At 33.6% G+C, this 19,921-nt stretch overlaps 1 protein-coding gene across 1 annotated transcript in view; it reads left to right on the forward strand.

Annotated features, from left to right (window-relative positions):
• Positions 1-19,921, forward strand: part of LOC118200554 (uncharacterized) — a 281,729-nt gene that overhangs the window by 191,261 nt on the left and 70,547 nt on the right. Inside the window, exons 17-20 of the mRNA XM_085807694.1 lie at positions 9,406-9,646; positions 9,806-9,984; positions 16,512-16,632; positions 17,524-17,699. Coding sequence (XP_085663820.1) covers positions 9,406-9,646; positions 9,806-9,984; positions 16,512-16,632; positions 17,524-17,699 — 717 coding nt within the window. The remainder of the gene's footprint in view (positions 1-9,405; positions 9,647-9,805; positions 9,985-16,511; positions 16,633-17,523; positions 17,700-19,921) is intronic.

Below are 19,921 nucleotides of genomic sequence, written 5' to 3' on the forward strand. Positions count from 1 at the left end.
ATATTCACATACAAAATTTCATTAGCGTTAGAAAGCTCCTTTGTAATTAATCGCTCTTTCTTCCCCCACCCCACCCCCCTTAGAGTATATGTTTCGGAATCTGGGCAAAAAGACTCACGATTGTATTAGCTTTAAAATGAAATATAAGTTGAATGAATGAAAAAACATTAAGCAATAGGATTGCATAAAAGGCTTTCTGCTAATGAGGAAGTAAATATTCCTTTATAACTTGCTTTCTCAGCTGAAATTGAATTTTCTATGTCTTATCATGTTAAATCCATAAATTTTTTGATTTTGATTAGCATATATTGAGTTAATACAAACATATTTAGTAATGGCAACTTATAGTAATATCTTGATTATTATTGTATATGTATGTTATTGGATATTCATACCTTCCAACTTTTAAGAATTTTTCGTAATTTTTACGAAAATGCGTTTGTCTTTACGATTTTACGATCGTAATCTATTTTTTACGATTTTTTTTCCTTTTTCAAGTGTTTTTAGTGATTTTTGTCAAAATTTTAGAATTTTTCGCCAATTTCATCGTGTTTTACCACCAATTACCGTCTACTTCGAATCCAGTAACCTGCGGTTTCTCCAAACTCGCCGCTTAACCAGCCAATCCAATGCCCTGAACTTGTTTCTCCCACACTTTTCTTTGTGGGCGCCAGATTACCGTAATTTCCGGAAGAAACGCCACGTCGTTTACGTGTTTAAAACTTAAATTTTCAGCGGGTGCGGCGTTTAGGTGCACTAAAAATAAAATATTTCCTGTGATGGTCATTGTACATAGTTTGGATGGCTTGCATAGACTGGTGCTGTTTCCCACACAAAAGACCACTCAGTTGCTTTTTGCGAACGTTATTTTGTTTACATTCTTTCCCTTGAACAGACCTACATGCTTTATTCACCCTAAACGAGATCTCGGAACAATAACATTCCTCCCCCTTTCAAATCAACATTCTCATCAGTTTGAAAAGTCTTTCTCCTCTGCCATTCGATGAATCTTCCAGGACCCATCCTCTCTCCACCACTGCCTTTTCTGCAATTTTTTTCAAAGGCGGACATGACTCCACCTGCCTCGAAATAACGAACTCTGACATATTTCCCCTTCAGCATTAATGGATTTTTCTTGGCATTCTGCCAAATACAGATCGCATCAGTTTGGGTACAAGTACTTGTTGGATAGTTTTTAATTAGGGAGCGGAAAATTTTTGAAAATGTCTCTAAACGGCACAGAAGCTATACATTTCTTACCATTAATTTATTTTTGAGTTATGGTTTCATTTCATACATTTTTCTTAACTGGTGTGTCATATATAAGGACTTAGGTTGAGTTTTTGCATCTATACGGCCCACGACGATGTCACGCGCAATTTAATCTATTGCGGCGTTTCTATGTAATTTTAATTTTTTTCCTGCCATTTTTCTCAAGTGCGGTGTTTACACTGATGCGGCCTTTCTTCTGGAAATTACGGTATTTTTTTCGCATTCGCTTCAGCAGCAAGGGAATTACTCAGCGAGCGTGGATTGTTGCATTCTCTTTTTTTTTTTTTTTTTGTTTGTTTGTTTGTTTGTTTGTTTGCACGTGCTACAAATTTTAATTCTTAATACTTTGCTTTTCTTAATACGTCGTTGTTACTAAATGAGTTAAAAAAAAAACGTATTCTCAATATTTTCGGCCTGCCTACAAAGCCGAATTTCCAACAATTAAAGAATCCTTCAAAGGAAATAACTATGCATTTTGCAACGTGTCTGTGTGCGACTACATAATAAGTCACGGTGGAAGAAGCGACATTGTGAAGCATGTTAAGTCTAAAAAGCATGAAGTTAATGCTTCGGCTTCGACAACATCGACAAAAGAATTTTTTCAGTGTGTCAGAAGGTACTTTTCCTCAGCCTGTGATTATATTGTAAGGAAGTTTCCTTTGCAAAATGAAGTTCTTTAAAATGCTGAAGTGGCAAATTTGAAACGAATTGAAAATTCATCTTTTGAAAAGATTCGTTTTTAAGTTCCTTGTACGAAGTAAAAAGGAAGTATTGTAAACGCGAAAAGTTTCAGGCAGCATATTTCGACAAAAAATCCATTTTGACCGCTATTGAATGCAATTTAACGATGTTTTTGCGTGATATCTGTACGTAAGGACTTAATAAAATACTCTTTTCCTTCAAAAAAATTATAAAACTGCTTTAAAATTAATTCTGAAGAGAATTTTTCGTTTCATCTGTACGAACGTATGTACGTATGTGCCTCGCATAACTCAAAAACGAGTAGCCTCAGAACGTTGAAATTTTGTATGTAGGACTGCTATAACATGTAGATGTGCATCTCGTATTTTGGTTGCAATCGGCTGCACCAAACGTATATAAATATATCCACTCTATTACCTGGCTCAGTGATCTCAGTTTCTTTACTCTTATATGTTTGTAAATTGTACATTTTTTGCTTTAAAAATGATTGAATTATGTTGTTTTTATCTTCCAGTTAAAGATTTTATGCCTTTAGTAAATCTATGTGCAATATTTTTAGAATTATCAGCAATTTTAAAGTTGTTTAATTGCCGCTAAGCCTGTTTTTAATGGCGGCCATTGATGTTTACATTTGAAACAAGAGACTAGTGGATTTGTTGCCAATCTAGAGAAACTTAGCTTCGCAACAACAAAGATAACGCATTCATTTATTATTGCCAATTAAATCATGCTTAATCCTTTCTGGAATTTTTTCGAGGAAATAGGTGTTTGAGATTTACTTCGTAAATTTTAATATAGATATTTTGAGTTTTTATGTATTTTTGCGTTCTCGCGAAGTGAAAACTGAATTAATTAAATGAGAAATACTCAATCGTCTATGAAAAACTGTTTCTTTTTTGTTTTGTTTGCTTAATTTCTTTTATACATAGTTCTAGCTTTATTATAGTATTTGAATAGAACATGTGGCAATGATTAGGTAATTCTTTAAATGATATACATTTTGTGCATTCTGAGTTATAATATGAATGAAATATAATACTGTTAAGTAAACCTAGCGCCAGAGTGTCGCTATGGTAAACAAAGTGAATTTTAAAGAATGCATTTATTCTATTGTGGTAGTGCATTTATTCTATTGTGTGTATGCATTTATTCTATTCTGTCGGCAAAGTAGGTTTAATTCATTCTAATAAGTTTAATTAAAATGCAAGAAAAAATGCGTATAATTTAATATTCCATACAAGGAAGTCATGTGGTGTACACATCAGATTTTTTATTGATAAATTTCCATTTTTGTTAACAAAGAAAATGAATGCCATAATGATGCTTTAGATGAACTACAGAACCAATTTTCTGCTGCACAGTTTGAAGACTTTGCCAGTTCTGGAGAAGATAGACTTGATGTCCTCATTGGTACCTTAAAAAGAGCTGATGGAACACCAAAATATGATAGACCAGCAAGAGTTTAATGTGCTATTCTTGTAATTCCACACAGCAATGCTGAGTGCGAGAGAGTCTTGTGAAGAAAAACAAAACTATGTTTCGTTCTTCAATTTCACCAAAAACTCTAGAAAACATTTTAATTGCTAAATGTTATGAGGAAACTAAATGTTATGACAGGAAATTTTCCAAAGAACTTTTGGCTAAAGCCAAAAAATGCACTCTAAATTCATTGCAATAATTTTTTTGTGTAACATTAAGTTCTTGTTTTATGTTTCCTAATAATTTTTTTAATTACTACTTAATTGAGATTTACTAATGTAAGTACAATTTTCTTTTTTCTATTTGTATAAATTGTTATTTTTTTTAATATCAAAGCATGATATTAATTCTTCGTGTTCTTCTGAATTTTGGAGAAATCTTCTGAATTTTTATCTTTAGAGGTTGGCAGGTATGGATATTGAAAATAAAAATTGCCTGTTATCAAAAATAAAAACTCAGTTAATGATTGCAGAATTTATTAGCTCATAGCATCTTGCCATAAAAATATATATTCAATAGTGAAAGAATTAAAATTTGCAAATTTTGAGAGTTGTGTTAATGAATTAATTTCCATTTTAAAAAGGAATAAAATAGTTTCTTATTTATCTTTAATAAAATACATTTATCTGGGCTACCATTGGCCTGGATAAATGTATTTTATTCAGTCATAAAAATGCTGTAAATGATGCAAAGATTCCACTTTGGCATTTTTAAATTTGAAAAAAAAAAAAACTTTTTTTGTGAAAACTGCAAATTAAACTTTTTATGCCTTTTTAAAATTTTGTATTTTTCCTTCTGTGGCTCTTCCATTCCCCCAAGATCATTTGAAGAATAAATGAGAATACTTTTAGGTTCCCCCTTTTTAGCCTTGAAATTTCATTCTGTAATGTTCTTTTGCGATTCAGTAGAGTAGAAAGCTTTTTTTTTTTTTTTTTTTTTAATGTATGGTATGGTGAATACATTTTTGCGTTAATCATTTTGTTAGATATTAAATGCTATAAATATGTTGTTAATATTTGCATGAAGTTTCATTACTTTAGTATCATAATCTGATAGTCGTAAGAAATTCATTAGACTAGAAATTTTTTTTCACTTTTAATTTTTGCAAAATCATGTTATAAGTTTTTGCTATGTTACAATACTGAATCTTGATATTGTTTCTAAAATGTAAATTCCATAACCGTCTTATAAATGCTACTAACTTTTCAAAAAATTTGTATTGATAAAAATCTCTCCATGACAGTCTGCATAACTCACATAATATATGAATTTCAGAAACCTTTCTTTAAACTTAATTTTTATATGACCCCCTGAATATAATATTAAATCTCAGTCAATTTTCAACATATAGGAGTCAGTTTTGTGTTTTATTTTTTAAAATATGTATACTCTTACTAAAAATACATTCTTTTGCAAAAAAAAGGGGGGGTTCTAAAAATATTTCAGTTATCTCAACAATGCAAATCCATTCATACCAAGTATGAAAGCGATTAAATTTTCAAGGCTAGTGAGTGTTAATTTCAGTCATAGCTTGCATTTCTAGAGTACAACGAACAATGTATAAAACAGGATAATTGTGGATGGCTTATGTTTTCTCATTGTTGGTGTTGCAGTTCCCTAGAGATGCAACAAATAATGCAGTTATAACAGGCATTCTCAACCTTTTATGCTCCAAGCATCCCTTTCAGCACTGCTAAAAGTTTATTCCCCCCTCCTTTCCAAAGCTTGAAAAATACATATACACATTTATTTAGATTAATATTATTTTTAATGTGTTTTATCAATTAAACAACAGAAAATATCAAAAAAGTTTATAAATACAAAAACTTGAATAAAAGTAGCTTTTTTATATTCATAAACATGTAGAGTCATTAGTTTTTTTTTTTAAAAAAAAAAAAAAAAAGCTGGGTACATAAAAATGAAAGAATACCATTTCCAGGAATTGAACCATGAATGTCTCGAATGCATGTCGAGCATGCTTCCATGAAAGCATGTGTAAAGAAGAGAGAAAATACCTTATATACTCTCTTTTAAAGGGCGACTGGGGCCGTCAAATTCTGCTGGTGACAAACTATCTTCCACCACCTTTTAGTATAGGCACTGCTGTAGAGTTTTTTTTTTTTTTTTTTTTTTTTTTATGAGCAGTGCCAATGCTGGGACTTTGTCATGTATCTGGCTGCGGTGAGCCAAGCAGCTGCCTGGCAGAGCCCAGCAAGTGAGAGAGACGACAGTTGCATGTTAGCCTCAGAGGAGGAAGGTGGTAGATTAACTATGTTGTAGGAGCGAGGTAGTGCTCCCAGTTTACCATTATTCTTTGAACGTTAATTTTTAATAAATGATTGTTTCATTTTCCTTATGGTGCCTTATTCATCCGTAAAGCGATTACAGACTTAAACCCTGACCTCTCAGATACGCATTGAGTATGCTTCCAATTACACCCTGAAGGCATGCAGAAAGAAGGAAGAAAATACCATATAAACTAAATACTGAACAGCTAAAAATAAAAGGTTGACTGAATTCGTCCTTGGGGAATTCCATGCTGGTTGAATCCCTGGGTTATGACACTGTCAACAATTGAACGTCAAACAGGGTTGCACAATAAGGATGCATGAAGCAGGCTAGTTATACTCAGCTGTAAGCTGCCGCCTGCATCATATGGACACAACAGTGCAAGATACTCTTTGGTGAAATTGAGGCTCTGGTGTGTAAAGATACAGAAATGCGAGGCAAGATTAGATGATTGTGCAACAGGCCTGAATTGCCCCAGTGGCATCATATTTCACTCTCTATTGTGTTACAGGCTTTTCCATATCGTACAAGGCAAATTCCTCCATCTCACAGTGCTTGACCAAGGCCGTGTTGCATTCACAATAGCCTTTAACTCCGCAACATTGACAGAGTCATTTGGAGTGTTGTTGTGGCCGATGGTCATGGCTGCCAGCCAGATAACATCACATAGTGTTCAGTGATGAATCCCAATTCCGTGTTTGAGCTCATCACCATCGAGTCCTTGAGGGGTACCAGTTAACCTTTTACAGAGGCACACAACTATTACCCCTTGTGTGGGGTGTTATCCCTTATTAACAAAAGGTTGACACTACTCGTCCTTTAGCTCCTAAACAACTTTAGCAGTTCAACAGTATGTTGATGACATCCTGTAGCGGTTTGTGTTACCCTTCATGTCATATCATCCTAAGCCATTTTCCAACAGGATAATGCTAGACTCCATGCAGCTTGTGTATCTCTGGACTGTCCTGGTGCTATTTATACTCTTCTTTGGTCACCAGACCTTTCTCTATTTGAACATGCGTGGGATGTGGTAAGCGACCAGATTCAGGCTTCTCAAAATGTCGCACATCTGAAGCACCATATGAATAATACTTGGCAAAATCTATCAGAGGATGAGATCTGAAAACTTATTGCTCACCTTAACATTTACATCACCGCCTAGGTATTTTCACATATTACTGCTTTGAAGATTCTGTGTGCAGTTAGTATGAACTTAAAGGGTCCTATGCCTTGAATTTTTAATCATTTCATTACCTGTGCTTTACCCTTATTCAATTTCAGTAAAAACAGTCATTTTCTTCGTAGTGCTCTTTACTTCCCCTAAAGGATTATAACTATACATGGGAGCTGTATAAAAAAGTTATATTTTTTCTTTGTTATAAAATTTATTTTTAAATTTAAAAATACCATAACATGAATATATATCTTATTTAAAACATTTTTATACCTGCAAGTATGTCTGTGACTATTAGTTGGGAAGATAAAGGTTGTATAAGGACTTCTATGGGCATAATGGCTTCTATGGGCTACATAAATTATGTGTAAGGAGATTTAGTAAAGTACAACACTGTACTTAAAATATATAGGTGAAAAATCAAACTTCATGTAAAACAAATTATGAATGATACACTTCAAAACAATGTTTCATGTTCAGTAGTGATTTTCCCTGTCACACAGAGCATTATTAGCATCTGCTGCATTATAGCTCATGTACATTTTTGGTGTAGTTTTGATGAGGGCTTTCCATTTTCTGTAACTGGCAAGCTTTTGAATTCATATTGACTTCATACCCACCTGATATTCACTGCCTGATGTTTTAGGTTCCTCCATTAATAAAAGCTGAGATAAATTTTATCTCCTGGTTTTAATATAGTTATTGCATTTCCTCGGACTATACAATAATTTTTTTTTCCATTTTGGATGTAATGTATACGATAATGCATATTGCAGTTTTCTTTGACCATCTAATTGCTTTGATGTCCTACTGTAAACTAGCACAAAATTTATAAGAATTGGCATTTGAAACAAAATTATGTCTGGTAAGCCAACTTAAAGGTTATTGCAAAAATGCTTGGCTTGTGGTAACAAACTGAGCTTAAGGAGCATTTCTTGATTAATTCTTATGCATTTTTTATTAACATTATGTTGTTGCTTCCTGTTATTTATCCAGTAGTTTTTTTCCTTTGTTCTCATGTAAATTCATGTTTGTGTTAATTCCATTTTTGAACTGAAAAAAAAAAAAAGTTATTATTCTTTTAATCTTGGTTGTTGCTGATGTACTTCGTGATTTTTTTTTTTTACTTTTAATGTGTGTTCTTTAATTATGTGAAATGTTACGTCATAAAATAAGATACTGATTATGATGTAGTAAGACTTTGTGCAAGTTATAAAACTTATAATTCAATTTTTTAAATTTATTAATAAAAAATTCATATTTTTGAAAATTAAAATACAGTAAGACCCTGCTTAATGCTGTTTCGGTTTAGTGCTCTTTTATTTCAACCCGGGGATTCCCCAAAATTGTGCCCAGCGCTAGGTTTTCAAATAACATATCCGAAACAGTGTAGTTGTGTTTCTTGTTTGGTGCGGTGCTTACGGATGCATTTTTATCATTTAAAACATTTGTTGACATTATTGTAAGTATAAATTTATATAATACTATAACAATTAATACAGTGATAAATATTATGATCTTTAGTTTTTATCATGGGTGATAATAAAAAAAAAGAAAAGAAAGCAACCAGAAAAAGCATTTCACTGGAAACTGAAATGCAAGTGATTAGAAGATTAGATTCTGGTGAACGTCAATCTCAAATTAGTGCTGCATTGAATTTGGCAACTTCAACAATAAGGACAGCTCATAAGAATAAAGAAAAAATACTGTCATCGGCAACTGCAACTACGTCAAGCTCTGCAATTAGAATTACCCATTCTAGAAATAACATTATAGAGGAAATGGGAAAACGATTGTCTGTATGGATTGACGACGAAATTGAACACAACATGCCATTAAGCCAATCTATCATAATGCCTTCTTGAGTAAAAGTCAGAAAATTGGAAACACAGAATAGACTGAATGATCTGACTCACTTAGAATTTTATTTGTTTTTATAAGTATATTCGTTTATATTGTTTTTATTTTTGTAAGAAATAAATATTTGGTTTTATTTTTATTTAAAAAATATTAAATTTAATACCTAACCAATTTTCAATTCATCTTTCCTTAACCCCATTATTTGCATGTTAAGATAGCCTCATTTAGTGCTGTTTTGCATTACGCTCTACTTTGATGGAATGTATCCCCCGCATTAAGCAGGGTCTTACTGTATTTTTCTTTCATTGGCTTGTCCTTAACTGAAACAAAACCTTGCAGTACACTTAAAGTTATAGGAAATTTTTTAAAGAAAACTGAGTAGTGTTCTGTCCAATCATTAGAATTCTTCAGTCTTTCAAGAAGACATCTTTGCAGATTGTGAGAATTTTTTTTTTTTTTTTTTCTTTTTCATCCCTCTTTCCTATGAGATAAACAATATATGCGTAAAGAGTGTTTAAGTTTAATATTATATTTTCCCAGAGCTTTTCATGAGACATTAGGGGCTTTTTTTGCTTTTCAACTGTAAATGCATTTTCAATAAAATACATTTTTTTCTGTCTTCTCCTTAGGCTGTCCCTATAATGAAGGACTATGTACTTGGTGTCCTGGAGAACAGCCATAAAATGATGGTTCTTTTTGTAATAATTGCTGAAACTCTGCATATGGGTGATAAATTATTAGTATTCAGTCAATCGTTGTCAACCCTTGATCTTCTTGAACATTTTTTAAGTAAAATACAAGTTCCCAGAAGACCAGACCAATCAGAACCTGTAGTTAATGAAACTTGGTGTCGTAATAAAAATTATTTCCGTAAGTATAAATTGGTCTTTCTGACACCTTTTTGAGCTATTTTGCTTTTATAGTTGAGTTACAAATGGTCTTAAAAAAATATATGTTCAAGAACTATTTATGAATAAATTTTGCACCTTTTATTTCCATTTTTTAAAGATTTTTACATTTTTTTCCCAGGTTTAGATGGAAGTACTTCGGCTCAAGAGCGAGAGAAGCTAATAAATGAATTCAATCGGAATGATAATGTTTCACTTTTTTTACTTTCAACAAGAGCTGGTTGCCTTGGCATTAATTTGGTGGGTGCCAACCGTATAGTAGTAATGGATGCTTCATGGAATCCTTGTCATGATGCACAGGTACCAAATGTTACTTTACAGACTGTGTGCAGTTTACTTTTCTGGAACTACATTTTGTTGCAAGACATATTTATAGTTCCATCTGCATAGGCCAATTTTATATTTATTTCTTCTGTAGTGGAAATTCTAATTTTGGACTTAGCTATTAAAATAAAATGTAGAAAGTATCCTCTATTTTTGTTCGCCATATTTTATGAAAATAACATTTTTATTCTGAATTTTTATTATGAAAATTTATTTTTATTCGGAATGGCTTAAATAAAAGGAAAATAACCGAATAGTCAAAATAATTTCATATTTTTATAATTTTTTTTAATACATTATATAATACGGAGGTTGGGAGGTTCACCCCTTTCTCCGCAAAATCTCTAATATTGAAGCAGCAGACTTTTTTTCTGTCACTGTCCAATCAGGATTGAATAGGACTAAAAGTTTTTGCGCTCTACCCAACTAAGGCCCTAAGCGAAGATTGATTCTGTTTCGGAAATTTAACGCAGTCTGTTCAAAATTAGAATCAGAAACACCCCAGATTAGTAAGTCCCTTTCTTTTCCTTTATTTAGTTCTTTATTCTCCGAATACTGGCAGCTGTTGATTCCGATTGCATAATATCACGTGTGGAAGAACTACGCCGCACGTATTGCGCAATAATTTTTGCGGTATGTTGCAGAGATAATTAATTTTGATGTTCAGTCCGAGATTTGTTTATGAACACTTAAAAGAGTTTTACTGTGCTTTCTAAGCAGAATATTTCTCAATTCTGTTGGTCTATTTTTATATGATGCACATATCGAAATGTCAAAATCATTTATTTAGCCAAGAAATCTAAAGAACGGCTACAATCTCCCCCACTCCTCAATTTTCCAGTTACTATCCGGAATATTCGGCAATTTCCAAGTATGCAGGTTAGTTAAGCTTTTACTGTTAAAAGATGACTGCATGAAGCAATTTCCCGTCTTCTGATTTCAGAAATGTGCCTCTTTTTTACTTAAATTACTTTGCTTGGAATAAATGTTAAGGGAAAAACTGTTATGCAATGAAAATTTAGAAAATGTTCAGAATTTTGATTTAAGTTAAATTATTTAAATATTAATATGAGTGAAAAAATAAATTGTACTTATTATTAGGTGCCGAACGAATACAATTAATATGGCTTTTTATTATTTATTTTCTATATTTTGAACTGAAATTTCAATGCTCATTCTCTTAATAAATATTGCATTGCTCATATTTTAAATTACAAGTCTAATTTTTCTTTTAAGGTTATGCAGTTGTATATAATGTAATTAGACAGGTGCTTATTTTTTTCTTAAAATGTGCTTGAAAAGTGCTTATAGGTGCTTATTTTTTTAACTAAAATGTGGCTATGAACCCTGTTCATATAAATTACAAATTGATATACACTACTTGACATTGAAACTAGGCAAACAGAGAGAGACTGCAATGAACAATAAGTGATCTTTATTTCAAAATGATATGCATAATACAGACCATTAACAGTGTCGGCTAAGTAAGTTGTAGGACCACCTTGAGTGGTGTTTTGTTAGAGATCAGGAGAGAATAATGGCCAGGAAAGCATGTTGGCTGACGGTGAGCAGTGTGCGGCCATTCGGCACTGCCTGAAGGTAGGAGAGTGTCACCGACTCCAGTACATCATCCATGCATTGTTGGGCCGTTGTAGTGCCCTGAATACAAACTAGAGGTGACCTTTAATCATGTACAATTGAACCCCAAACCATGATGGCCTGTTGTCATGTGGTGGGGCATTCCACGATTGCTGCCGGATTGGGCCTATCTCCACATCAATGCCACACTCATATGCTGTAAGTATTATTGGGGAAACAGAAGCGTAACTCATCTGAGAACATGACCCTGTGCCATTCTGTACTCCACATCGCTTAAGCCCAGCACCTTTGCGTACATTGGCATCTATGATATGTCAGTGGAACGAACTTAACGAACAATACAAGTGCAGACTGCCAGCCACCAATCGATGGCAAATGATTCTGGTCAGTATGGGAATGTCCAGTGTGTCTTCAACATGCTGCAGAATGAGGTAGAAGTGGTTTGCAGGTGCACCACCACTTGTTGATGAATGCTTCAATCCATGCAAGCTGACTACACTCTGGCATCCCTCAAACTTGCTACATTTCCTTGTTCCAACCATTGTTGCCGCAGCTGTGGTGCACTGTGGATGTGTCCAGGTGTGTGTCAGCTGAGATTTGCCATATAGACCAGCCTGCCCTTCTCAATCCGATCACCATATCCCTTGTAAAATTGTCTGTCTCCTGGAACTGACTCCATTGACAATGCCCTGGCATTCTCTGCTGTTACACATGTACTCTGAGATAAGAACAAATTTTCTGTTGAATGATTTCCCTAGCCTGAATAATGGCATGAAAATTTAACAATCTGCACGTTCCTTCTGTTATATCTTCTTCAACATACGTTGGAGAGCTGTACATTTCATATCATTCACTAAACTCGAAATTCACCCTGAAATTTCCGTAATTTTTGGGCCACCTCCTTCTTGGTGTTGCGTTTTCAATGTTAGGTAGTGTAAAATATTTTATTGAACCACCACTTGTAACTAAAGAGAAAAAATTTAAAATGTCAGTACCTTTTTAAGTATTAAATGTTTTAACAAACAGGCAACCTGCTTTGCAACTTATATAAATATATAAAAGGAATAAAACTCATAATAATGTGCTTGGGTTAAATTCTGATCTTACCAACTTCAAAGTGGGACCAGGTACCCCCTAGGAAGGCATGAAGCTACCCAAGTCACATCATGTGTAGTTTCCAAATCAGCTAGCTTGGCCAGTATGAAGAGTTATCAACAATGAGGAAGAGTTTCACCCATAGTAATGTGACTTTCAGCGATCAGTTGAAATTATTTGTTCATGCTTTACATGTGCACAATCTTTTGATCAGTGTAGATGTTTGAGATGCGAACCCAAAGATATTTAACTCGCACTTAACTGTTAGAAGAAATTAAAATATGTGTGACATTCTTTCTTCCTTTGTCTAACAAGCATAGAAATTTCAGTTGTTGGAAAGAAAGCATTTTGTTCTAAAAGAGAAACAGTACTCTGAAAGTTATTGCTTTCAACACAACCATGAAGAAGAAAAGAAAAACCTCATTTCTTGGCAATTTCCCCTTTCCTGCTTACTAGGCGGTTTTGTGAAATTCTATCAGGTAGTTCTCATTTATGTATTGCAAGTACATAAACAAAACCCTAGCAAAGTGAGATAAACCTAAAGTTTTTCTGTTGCCTTTATGCCCCCACCAGCCAGAATGACACATAAAACTTTCCAGTTTTTCTTTTGTTCTTCATCATTTAAATTGTATTAATCCTCTTTGAAATTTGCATTATTTTACGTTTACAACATGAAAACTCAATCTCTCAGTATCTAACATTCCTTCCATAGCACTGCCTGTCCCTCATGCTGTATGTGGTGTTATAACAAATGTGTGTTAATTTTAAAATAAGAGTTCTTACTTATTATGTGAAAATGATTGCATTTTTTTGAAATCATTTCAGTATTCTTGGATTAAGATATTGACCCTTTTTTCTATAGCTTATATTTATTTCAAGTTTATTACATCAAACCTAGTTAATAAAGTCACCCTTCTGAGAGCAGTCGGAAGCCATTCTTATCAGCACTGTAGTAGCTGATTATTCAAACCCAGGACCTGAGATTTCTTGGGGAAAGGCATTTAAATTTTTACTAGCAAAGAAAATTTGACATTTCAGCAGTAATAATAACCTTAAGTTACACAGAAATTATTATTGCATCTGTCAGCAATGCAAGCTGCCTGACTTTTGATTACGAGATCTGTAGGATCAATGGTTATTTAAAACAACTCAGAGAATATCATTTGCATACTGTGTTTTTATTCTGGTCTTAAACTGAGGCAGAGACCATATGCCACATTTTATAGAAATCCTCTGAACCAGGAGTCATGAATGATTAAAGTCTGTACATTGGAGAGATCAGCTCCGAAGGGAATTATATAGATCTTTTGGTTGCTGACCAGTATATCAGTTCGAGTTATACAACCTTGGAAAGCAGGAACCGCATGGTAAGCAAGGGATTGACTGAATGTACGCCTGTAGTAGTACACTTACATGATTTTTGTGATTGAAGTTTTAGCTTCTTAAGCAAATGAGACAGAAATAAATATACTATAGAATTTGCTCTTTAGTCAACTTGCAGTATAATGACTTCCTAGGGACTAAGTAGAAAAGATGCTGTATGGTATGGAATATAAGTGAAGATTAGTGTCATTAGAATAAATGTTTTCACTAGTATCAGTTGACTAATACTAATAATCAACTTTTCTAACTAATAATCAACTTTTCCTGGATCACAATGAGATGTGAGACAACCCTATGTAAGAATTTTGTGGTTATTGTCCCCACTAAGATCAAATGTATAACTATTTATGCTCATAATATTTGAGAGCAGTATGCTTTCTACTACTAGCTTAGTCGAAAACTAGGGAGTGGAATTTGATGCGGAATGTGTAAGTTGCAGCTGTTATACTATGTAATTGCTGTGTGAATAACAGCATAAAGTGAAATACAGTACCTCCTGTTCCCACTGATCTGGCCATGGACAGTTTATAAGGCAGCATTTTGAGCATTTTTTTAAAATGCCTAAACTAATAGAAATCCTTATTTTCATCATTTTTTACTACTTTACAAGCATAAGATATTAAATATATTATATTAAATGCATTTAAAAACTTTCCAGTCAAGTTTAAAAAATGTCATGCTGCAGATTAACTTTGCCCCCTCTTTTTTAGAATACATATTAACAGGTGTCAAAAACTTAAATTTAAAATTCACCAGTTCATCTTCAGTATTCACTGCCAGAAAACAAAGTCCTGTTTTAACATTGTTATAGTATGTAAGTGTCATAAGAATATTCTTATACAGATCTTTTTTCTTTCTCAGTCTTTTGGTATGAGTAATTTGAAAAATCTTCCCATTGTAAAAATCAATCGTATAGATACTTGTGCCTTTCTATCTTATGAATAGTTTTTAGATTGAGTGGAGAACTGTAGCATGTTAATTATGTTAGAAGTTGGTAAGCGCGCTGTTTAAATGGTAGAAATGAATAAAACCGATACTTTTTGTGATATCTTTTAGAATTTAATTCAGAATCAAGGAACGAGACTGTGATGGAAAAAAATTAGCATTTACTGATTTTGATTGTTCAGCTGTTAATTTGTCATTGTGCACTTGGTCACTGTGCAGTGAAATACACTCAAGTGACAAAAGTCATGGGATACCTCCTAATATTTTGTCGGTCCTCCTTTTGCCCGGCGAAGTGCAGCAACTCAACGTGGCATGGACTCAACAAGTCGTTTTAAGTCCTCTGCAGGAGCCATGCTGCCTCTATAGACGTCCATAATTGTGAAGTGTTGACGGTGCAGGGTTTTGGGCACGAACTGACCTCTCAATGATGTCCCATGAATGTTCGATGGGATTCATGTTGGGCGATCTAGGTGTCCAGAATGTTCTTCCAAGCAATCGCGAACAACTGTGGCCCGGTGACATGACGCATTGTCATCCATAAAAATCCCATCGTTGTTTTTGTACGTGAAGTCCATGAATGGCTGTAAGTTATCTCCAAGTAGCTGAAGGTATCCATTTCCGGTCAATGATCGGTTCAGTTGCACCAGAGGACCGAGTCCATGCCATGTAAAAACAGCCCAGACCATTATGGAACCACCACTAGCTTGAACAGTGCCTTGTTGACAACTTGGGTTTGTGGGGTCTGTGCCACACTCGAACCCTACCATCAGCTGTTACCAACTGAAATCGTGACTCATCTGACCAAGCCACGATTTTCCATTCATTTAGGGACCAACTGATATGCTCACGAGCCCACGAGAGTTGCTGCAGGCGATGTCATGCTGTCAGTAAAGGCACTCAAGTGGGTCTTCTGCTGGCATAGCCCAAGGAAGACAAATTTCGCCGCACTGTCCTATCAGACACGTCCCTCGTACGTCCCACATTGATTTCTTCGGTTATTTGACGCAGTGTTGCTTGTCTGTGAACATTGACAACTTTACACCGACGTCGCTGGTCGTTAAGTGCAGGTGGTAGGCCACTGCGCTGTCCATGGTGGGATGTTATCCCTGAAATTAGATACTCTCGGCACACTGTGGATCTCGGAATTTTGAATTTCCCAACGATATCCGAAATGGAATGTCCCATGCGTGTAGCTCGAACTACCATTCCGCATTCAAAGTCTGTTAATTCTCATCGTGCAGCCATAATCACGTCAAAGCCTCTTCACATGAATAACTTGAACACAAATCAAAGCCCTGTCAAAGCACTTCACATTTCTACATTTCCTGCACGATACTACTGCCATCTGTATATTTGCATATTGCTATCCCATGACTTTTGTCACTTCAGTGCATGTGTTATCAATAGTTACAAATGACTATTTCGCCTTCTTGTATTTCTTCAAACATTACTTATTAAATCACAATTATTTATTTCCCTAGGCTGTTTGTCGTATTTATCGCTATGGGCAAAAGAAACAGTGCCATATTTACAGATTAGTTACAGACAACAGTTTGGAAAAGCGAATATATGATCGACAAGTTAATAAGCAAGGCATGTCAGGTATGTAGACACGCTTTGTATAGACACATGGTTTAGTGTTGTTGTTTTTTTTTTTTTTTTTTTTTTTTTTTTTTTTTTCCTATGGGTGGGAGTGGAGTTTAAGTAGGTATCTGTATGTGCATCTTGAAGTATATTCAAGAAATTAATTCAGTTTATTAAAAGTGCATAAATCCAGGTATAACATTTCAGGTTTTTGACATAAAAATCAAGAAATTCCTTTTTCTCATAGTAGTTTTGTGAAATTTGGGTTTTTAGCGAAACCCCATACCAGTCAGAAGGTAAAAGCAGCCATTACATATACCACTGCATTCAGTATTTTCCTGGCAACAGTGAGTTCATGTATATCTTTAGCATTTGTTGTTATAAATAGTAAAAAAAAAAATTCATCTGTATTTGTTGGTGGTATTTACATTGTTTTTATTGCTATAATGTTGCCCTAAGTAAAGTTGTAGTAAGCATTTCTTGTGTATTACTAACAGTAATTTTAATTTTTTAATCATTTACTATGCCAAGTAATATTACAAATGCTTAAATATTGTAATAATTTATTAAATGCAATCATGGTAAAATTGTCTTGTGCAAACAGTATTAGTGAATCATTAACTAAAAAAGTAAGTTAATTATGACTAAATTAAATAAAAATGTTCAATAAAATTATTGGATATGAGAACATTTAAAAAAGTTATAAACATCAAATGCCATTTTATTCTAAACGAAGTGAAATAAGTCAGTTGGAATGATGTCATTAGAGAGTGTGGTCAAAATATAGTTTATGCAAAGTGCATTTTTTTCTGAAAAGATTAAATTTACTTTTTTTTTAACATAACTGTGATGTCATCTGTCTGTTTATGTCTGTAGTTTAATCCAACTTGATTTGTTAAAATATTATAGATAGAGTTGTTGATGAACTGAATCCTGAGAGTAATTTCACTTGGAAGGATGTAACAACACTTATTCAAGATGATGAAGATGATAGTCCAGTACAAGAACTTTCTAAATTTGCATCCTCTTACTCTGACAAAGTTCTTAAGTACCTAGTGTCTGAAATGAGCCCAAGCTTGAGTAAAGTAAGTACTTTAAATATACAGTTTTTTTTTTTTTTTTTTTTTTTTTTTTAGTAGTGGGACAATGTAAGTAAGATGTCTGTAAATGTAATTACAGACTTATAGTGTAGTAGTAAAGTTATATATTAACTTTGCCTCTAACTTTTAAATAAAATGGGCTTAAGATTGTTAAAAAGTAACAATTCTCTGCTGCCTTTCAGTTCAGTTTAACAGTTAATCCAGCACTTTAACAGTTAATCTTTGATGCAAATTATTTCTAAGAAACTAGTATTTAAGTAAATGGAGGAAACTAAGTATAATAAATATAGAAAAATAGAAATTGTGAATACAGGAATACCTTAACAATTGAATACTTTCCTCAAATGCGTTGGAAAGAAATCATAGGATCTAACTACTGTAAATTTCCTATAGACTTTAGAGGAGAACTTCCGTTTAAAAGAAAAAGCAAGAATTTTAACATATTATGTTAGCAAGGAAAGTGTTACATGAAACAAAACTATTTCTTCTCTCTGAAGTAATCCAGTGATTTATGAAATGACTGTGGCATGAGGCTTGATGTTTTAAATTGGCTGGCTTTAAAGGTATGGCCAATAGCATTTATAGTAGTTATTTAAGTGTTGTGTTCCTTGGAAATACCATGCGTTAAAGTGTCAAATATTGTGTTCAATAATTTTCATTATACCTTATGCAGCAAAGACTTTTCAGTTGTGCATGGTCCCTCTGACCCCTTGTCAGAGGGTTGGGTTCCCCCCCCCCAAAATTTCTGACCACATAAAAAGCATTTTTTTATTGTTGAAAATTAATATATGTTCAGTCCTAAATTTGAAAATACAGAATATCTTTGTCAGTGAGCAGCTTTTGGTAGACTTAGGGGTGGTCAAATATGCGATATCCCGTCCACTGATCACCAGTTTTCCCTGCAATGCACCAATGTTTTAAATTTTAAAAAATACAGTGTGATATTTTATTTATTAAATCTATTGTTTTGATGTGTTTAATATAAATATCTACATAAAAATAATTATTAAAATTATGTAAAAACTGCCTTAAAAATGGGTTTCCAGCTTTACCGTTAAAACAGCTTTACAACCTGCCTTGAACATCAGAGCATAAAAACCACACTTATCACAAAACAAAAATCATTTATTTAATCGAAAAAAATTATTTCTAACTTTGTCAAAAAAAAATAGCTATGAATATAAAAAATATCTTGAATGGTGTTTTAGTTGAAATTCTAACAGCTATTCAAGGCGGGAAATCTCACTACGAAAATTGTGATAAAACTAGGACTAGGTGCCCTGTCTCTTAGCAATATTCAGAAATACGAAAATAATTGCGGAATTTAAAGCAACGTCTGAGTAGCGACAAATTCAATTTTAACGGTGGATTTTTTCACTTTGTCCTATGACATGTAACCTTACAGGCGCAAAAACTCCGAAATATGTGAGATGCAATGCCAACCTAGAAAGGGTTAGAGGTGATTGTAAGTGACATGTATTTTGTTATATGTATACATAAATTGGTGCAATAAAGTTAGAAGAAATACATTATGTTCGTAAAAATGTTGAAACAGATGTTATATAAACAAACTACTATTTTGTTTTATTTTTAGTTTGTATTCATTTAGGTGTAGTTTCATCAAATTTCGGTATGCAAACGTTAAACCATCCTCAAAAATAAAAGAAAATATTGTTTCATTTCCAGTGGCTTGGGCATTCTAAAAACATCATGCCGTGACAGTATTACCTGCATTCAGTGCTCAGTCATTGCCCATGAAAGTCAAAATTGCTGCACTGTACCTCTTGTGTCAACTGCAAGAGTGAATTTGCAGCATATGCTAGACAGTGCCAAAAATGGGAAAATGAGGAGGAAGTCCAGACAATTAAAATAACAAGAATAGTGATTGACATGTAACCATTGGGAAATATATCTTGTGCCAAAACTGTTCCAAATACAATAATAAAACCTCAATAAGCACTTCCAGTACAAGTAACAGATAGCCCTCGAGACTTTGCCATAATCACATACACACCAGTACAAGTAACAAAATCTAAATACTCTAGAGACACTTCAAGATCTTATCAAAAAGAAACCAAACTAAATTTGCAGGACCAAGCAAATAGATACAAGGACACAACAAAGAATGCATCCGAAACTAAAAATAGGAGTCCGAGCAATAGCTTACTTGCAAGTATGTATAGTGATAGTGCTGATTCAGAGGTTGT

The sequence above is a fragment of the Stegodyphus dumicola genome, chromosome X1 (genome assembly GCF_044657685.1).
Source record: "Stegodyphus dumicola isolate Sdum_Otavi_A_Nest chromosome X1, ASM4465768v1".
Taxonomy (NCBI): domain Eukaryota; kingdom Metazoa; phylum Arthropoda; class Arachnida; order Araneae; family Eresidae; genus Stegodyphus; species Stegodyphus dumicola.